Source organism: Pteropus vampyrus, unplaced genomic scaffold (genome assembly GCF_000151845.1).
Source record: "Pteropus vampyrus isolate Shadow unplaced genomic scaffold, Pvam_2.0 Scaffold16, whole genome shotgun sequence".
Lineage (NCBI taxonomy): Eukaryota > Metazoa > Chordata > Mammalia > Chiroptera > Pteropodidae > Pteropus > Pteropus vampyrus.
In genome coordinates, this window is record NW_011888797.1 from 3147452 (window position 1) to 3153023 (window position 5572).

At 43.3% G+C, this 5572-nt stretch overlaps 1 protein-coding gene across 1 annotated transcript in view; it reads right to left on the reverse strand.

Annotated features, from left to right (window-relative positions):
- The window catches only part of PAH (phenylalanine hydroxylase), a 56947-nt gene that overhangs the window by 1983 nt on the left and 49392 nt on the right, over nucleotides 1-5572 (reverse strand). Inside the window, exons 10-11 of the mRNA XM_011354415.1 lie at nucleotides 5010-5143; nucleotides 1739-1854 (exon numbers count right to left, since the gene is read on the reverse strand). Of these exons, the coding sequence (XP_011352717.1) occupies nucleotides 1739-1854; nucleotides 5010-5143 (250 nt within the window). The remainder of the gene's footprint in view (nucleotides 1-1738; nucleotides 1855-5009; nucleotides 5144-5572) is intronic.

A 5572-nucleotide genomic window follows, 5' to 3' on the forward strand; every position in this document is an offset into this window, starting at 1 on the left:
TAAATATTATTCTGTGATGTTAAAGATTCCCTTATAAACAACTGCCTATGGGGTTATTTTTGCCTTTTCAGGGGAAATAATAAAGAGAGAAAAAAGCTATGACCTGACCCATCTATCTTACGTTCCTACCTCTGGAGCATTTATCTGGCCTCTTTGGTGAACAGAGCTATTCCAGCCAAATGTCCAGTATGGAGTCGATAGGGGTGTATCAGTCTTGGGCTTTTTTAAAAATAGCTGATTGCTCGTGGTCATACCTAATAGGGAATGACTATAATGGCCAGGGCTAGGTCTACATATTAGAAGTGGCCTCAGGCAATGTCAGAAAGGTAGTAGAGGGATCCTTGAAGCTCGCCTGCCCCTCTGGCTTTTGTTAGCATCACATAACTTAGGAACGCCCCTCTTGGCCTAGAATTCCTCCCTGTAAGTTCAATCCTTTGGTGGTTTTGTCCATTTAGTCAATAGCTCTTGAGTGTGTGTTACATGCCATTGAGTCAGCTCGGACTCCTGGTGACTCTATGAATGAGTGATGCCCGCATGCCCTGTCTTCAATAGCCCTGCTCAGTTCCTGTAGACTCATGTCTAGAGCTTGGTTCAGTCATCAATTCAAATGAAGACTGTGGCCAAGAAATCAAGAGAAGGCTGAGACTCCAAAGGGCAGCAATGGAAGAATTAGGAAGGATCACTAAGAGCAAAGATGTGTCAAGGCTAAGATCACCCATACCCTTATATTCTCAATTATTATAAGTGGATACAAAAGCTGGACAGTGAAGATGGCTTATAGGAAATAAATTTTAATCATTTGAAATATGGTGTTAAGGAGATCTCTACAGATACCCTGGACTTCCAGAAAGAGAAACAAGTGAGCCCTAGAGCAAATTAAGCTCATAAGTACCTCACAAAATTTTTAGGAATAAGGCTAAGTGCTGCAGATTTTACAGTGAACATGACATGGCCCTATGCTCAGGTCTAGTTGGGGAAGTAGACAAATAAACAAAAAAAATTATAAAAATAATAATAATTAATACTCTAAAAGGAGGATCTGTAGGAATTTCAAGACAGGATGGACACCCAAACCAGTGTGCTTTCCTACAACAAGAGATATCTATGAAGGAATTATAAGATGAAGTGGAGTTGAGGATCTTGAAATGGGAATGGATAGAAGACTATCTTAAATAAGAACTGTATGAGCAAAAGCCAGGGGCTGAAAAAGAGCATGGGAACGAACAGTGGTCAGTTGCTAGAGGGGAATTTGAAGAGCTAGAGAGAGAACTGGGTGATGAACAAAATAACACTGTGATTTTTTTTAAAGAGCAACTGTTATAATAGCCTCATTGTCCAGGAAGAGTGGTAGGCCAATAAATGAGCTACTAGATGGCTAATAAAGTAGATAGGACTTTCCTTTTAGGGGCTGAGATTCCAAGCAGAACAATATCCAGCAGACACTTACAGGAAAAGGGGTGGAGAGGCAAAGGAGAAAGAGGAACATGACAAGCCAAGATGGGAAGATGGTATGCTGGTAGGAAGTGGGGTGGGATCTAGAAAGGTCAAAGAAGAAAAAATACTCAAAGCAATGCTGAACATTTTGTCAAGTTTTTCTCCCTCAGTAAACCAGTGACTTACCTGGAGATGATTTTCTCCTTAGTTCAACATTTCAATATTTAATAAATTTCTTCCTGTTCCTATCATGAAATTCTGTTTCTGGGAAAGACAGTGGCCTCAAAGGGGACAAGTGACTTACCATTGATGGAGTCAGCCAAAATCTTAAGTTGCTGGGTACTGTCCAAGACCTCAATCCTTTGGGTGTACGGTTCATAATGAACTGAGAAGGGCCGCGGGATTGTAGTCGCAAAGTTTCTGAAACCAAAACCATAGATCTAAATGAAGGGCATTGCTTAGGGAAAAATAATTCTAAAAGATTTTTCAGTGTCATTTCACTTGGCTATTAGTAGCACTGAAACCTCACGAGAACAGGGGATTTAGAAGCCAGGCTGAGAAGTAAAGTTTTAGTGAGGTCCTGCTGGGAACTCTTTACGTGCTGGATGTGTGTCTATGTGAATATACAAACACCTATGCACATATATATATCTGGCCACTTACCTCCGAAAAGAAAAAGGAAGCTGACAATAAAAGCATAGAATACAATAAAGCCAAAATTCTCATCATTATATAAAATAAAAAGAATAAGTAAATTCCAGCCAAAGAATGCTAGAAAAAAAATAATATCTGAGATGCTTGACAATCAGAGCAAGGAGGGAACCACAGCTCTCAAGAGTTGAAGAAAACTACATTATTAATGAAATTTAGCATGGATCAAGTGCCTCCTGTGTTCCAAAAACTATGTTAAGTTATTATGGTTCTGTATAATTATCATTGCTATTTTAATCTTCATAAAAAACCTTAGGAGGGCAGTACTATTTTTATCCCCATTTTATAATTCATGAGACTGGTAGCTAAGTGACTACCCAAGGCCATACTGGCAATATATTGTGAAGCCAGGATGGGATCCAGATAGTCAACTCTGGCCTGTGATCTTCACTTCTTTGCCTTCCCGATGATGCATTTCTGCTGGGTCTGAGAAGAACGCACCATGAGGGCCTCACGAGAGACATCAAGCAATAGAATTAGCAAGATATCCCAAAATGGCCTATAAAATGCAAAGATGTCACAAATAATATGTCTAAGTTGGCTTCTGGTGACAGAAGAAGCTGCCATACTGAGAAGACGACTATAAAGGAGGCTTAGTAGGGCTCTCCAAGTTTGGCAAGAGCGCTGGAACCATAGGGGCTGGATACACAAGTTCCAGAGTTGAACTGCCTGAGCTCACTTCCTGCCTCTGCCAATGACAGTCCTTGTGGCCATGGGCAATGGGCCTCTCTGCATCTCGATTGCCTTATTCTTCTGCAAAATTGAAACAAGAGCAAGATGACGTAAAAGGGTTGTAGCAAGAACAGTTATAGTATCGAGTAAATGCCATCTTAGCTGTCATCCTTTATTAGTGACTAGGGACTCATAAAAATAAATAGCCCTCTTCATCTCTTCTTTGAAAAGAGCTTTCTCAGCCCAGCTGGTAACATGAACCATGTCATGCATATCTGATTTTGTCTGCTCTTCACCTCTTTCCTCTTATTCCCACAGTGCACCTCAGTTTTGCTTTGGGCAATCTACCTCTATGTCATTAGATGTCCCTCAGTTAAGCAGTTGGTCTCAGGGTCTCCTCAAGCCAAGGAATGGGCACATGACCAAATTCAGTCTTGTCTCTGCCTAGAACTTGAATCTTCAAATTGAAAATGGCTGGCTTTGGTTTCTCCTTAGCTGGAAGGCTCTGAGGGAATCTCAGAGAGGCCTAGGTCCCTTCCTTTTTTGGGCTTTATTCTTTAGAATTCTCTTTGGCTCTTTGAGTCGACTCTCAGTAGAGTGGAGCTTTCTTGGGTATCTCCTCTGGACACTGGTAGAGCAGGTGTGCTTTTAAAGGCCTGAGAGACCCAAGTTCTGGCAAATTTTTCCCTGCCAGTCTGGAACTGATCACTTCTTGGATCAGGGAGTAATTTCCAGAAGGAGAAGCATGTGATCCAAGTGTTACAGGTGGTTACAAGTACCAACTCTGAGCCCCACTGCCCACATCCAAAGCCTGGTCTAGCCACTTTCTAGCTGCACAACTCTGTGAGTTAGTTACCCATCCTCGTGCTTCTGCACCCCAATTTGCAAACTTCGTAATGCACTAACCCACCAAAATCCATAACCTTAAAGGGGTCACAGGAATGGCAGAATAGAGCCTTTAGGGGTTAGTGTAAGGCTAGGCTCCCAGTGAAGGATAGAGGCTTAAGAGAAAACTAGAAAAGAATGACAGGGAGAATTTTAGAGCCCTGCGGGAAGAGGGGGAAAGGGAGTCATTTTAAGCTCAATCAAGTAGACTTGTGGCCAGCATTTTACCTTGTATTACCTGAGTCCAATGCATTGAAAGCTGAGATATTCAGCTCTACAGGCTCCCAGGGATCTATATACCCCCCATCTACCATCCATCACTGATAAGATATTGAAAAAAAAAAAAAAAAGACGTGGTAACAAATGGCGAGTATCAGGATAGCCACGTCCAAATAGACCCTTGGCCCAGCCTGTCTTCTGTTGGGACAAGAGTTGCTCAAGCAGGTTCATGGCAGGGCCACTAGCTCAGGGGCCTGAGAATCTCAGTGTCCTGGCTCTGCTCTGTCGGCCTCTTACTAACGTGCCCCTGAGACTGGTGCATTTGCAACACTTATCCATGCCAGGAAATGTGCTGTTTTCATGAACTATTGCATTTATTCTTCATAGCGACCTTGTGAGGTAAGTACTTTTAATATTTACAATTTACAGAGAGCAAATCAAAGCTTAGCGAGGTGAAGGACCTTGCTGAGTGCCTACTATGTGTCAGGTGCTGTTCTAGGGGGCTGGAGGAAGAACAGGAAACAGAAATGACAAAAATCCCTACCCCCATGGAGCTTCAATCATATAATATATTAAACGTTAATAAGTGCTAAGGAGAAAAATAAATCACAGAAGAGGGTAAGGAGTGCTGGGGTGGGGCTGAGTAGTAATTTCAAATAAGTCGGTTTGAGAAAGACACAAAGAAGGTTAAATATGGGTGAAGATTTGCAGGAAGTCAGGGAGCGAGTTATGCAGATGTCTGGGAGGATAAAGTGAGCAAGAGACTTCCCTAGGTTAGAAGACTTTGAGGATTAATTTGGTGGAGGGACCTCTGTGGCCACTCTGTGCACAGGGTGGCTGCACTGAGCAAGGATCAGGTGGTAAGAGCTGTTTGCAGGGTTGAGCACATTCAGACAATAAGCTGGGAAACGGAGTCCCACTAAGAGACCCCTCCCCACAGAGGGTGAAATGGGATGAGGTATTGTCTGCTGTACACTGTTGCTGTGGGTATCGGAGTCCAACTCCAGGCCAACCACCCACAGATCAGTGGCACCAGACCAAGTCAGGAGGCCCCAAGAGCTGCCGACCCATCTTAGTCACCACCTTACCTCACTTTCTCCTTGGCATCACTAAAACTCTCAGCCACGTAATACAGGGGCTGGAACTCCGTGACCGTGTACTCCTGGATGGCGGTCTTCTCCAGCTCCAGGGGGAGGAGCTTCGGCTTGCCTGACAGGCAGTACTGTAGGCCCCAGTGGAAAGTTTTCACAGTTAGAACAGGCCAGTGATCCCTGCTGCATCCCATAGGTCATTTGTGGATCTTCTCCCATCTCACCCTGATTCCTCCTACGCCAGAGCCCAAATGCAGTAAACTAAATTATTTTGCTTGTACTAGATCCTACCCTTCATAGCCCATTGAAAACCTACAGGTAAGATAGAAAGAAGTAATTCACTCCAACCATTTTCAAGTAAGGTGATCAGCAGACGATGTGGAAGCCAACTACATTTCCTGGCATGTGTTTGCAAACATCTGTATGCACAGTTCAGCCTCAGAGTGAGGAGGTCCCTCTGTCCTGGATACCTGGGTACTTGTAGTTCAATTCCTACCTCTAACATCCACAGTTATGATTAAATCATAGCCGCTAAGGTACCAATCACTTGAGGTTAAGCC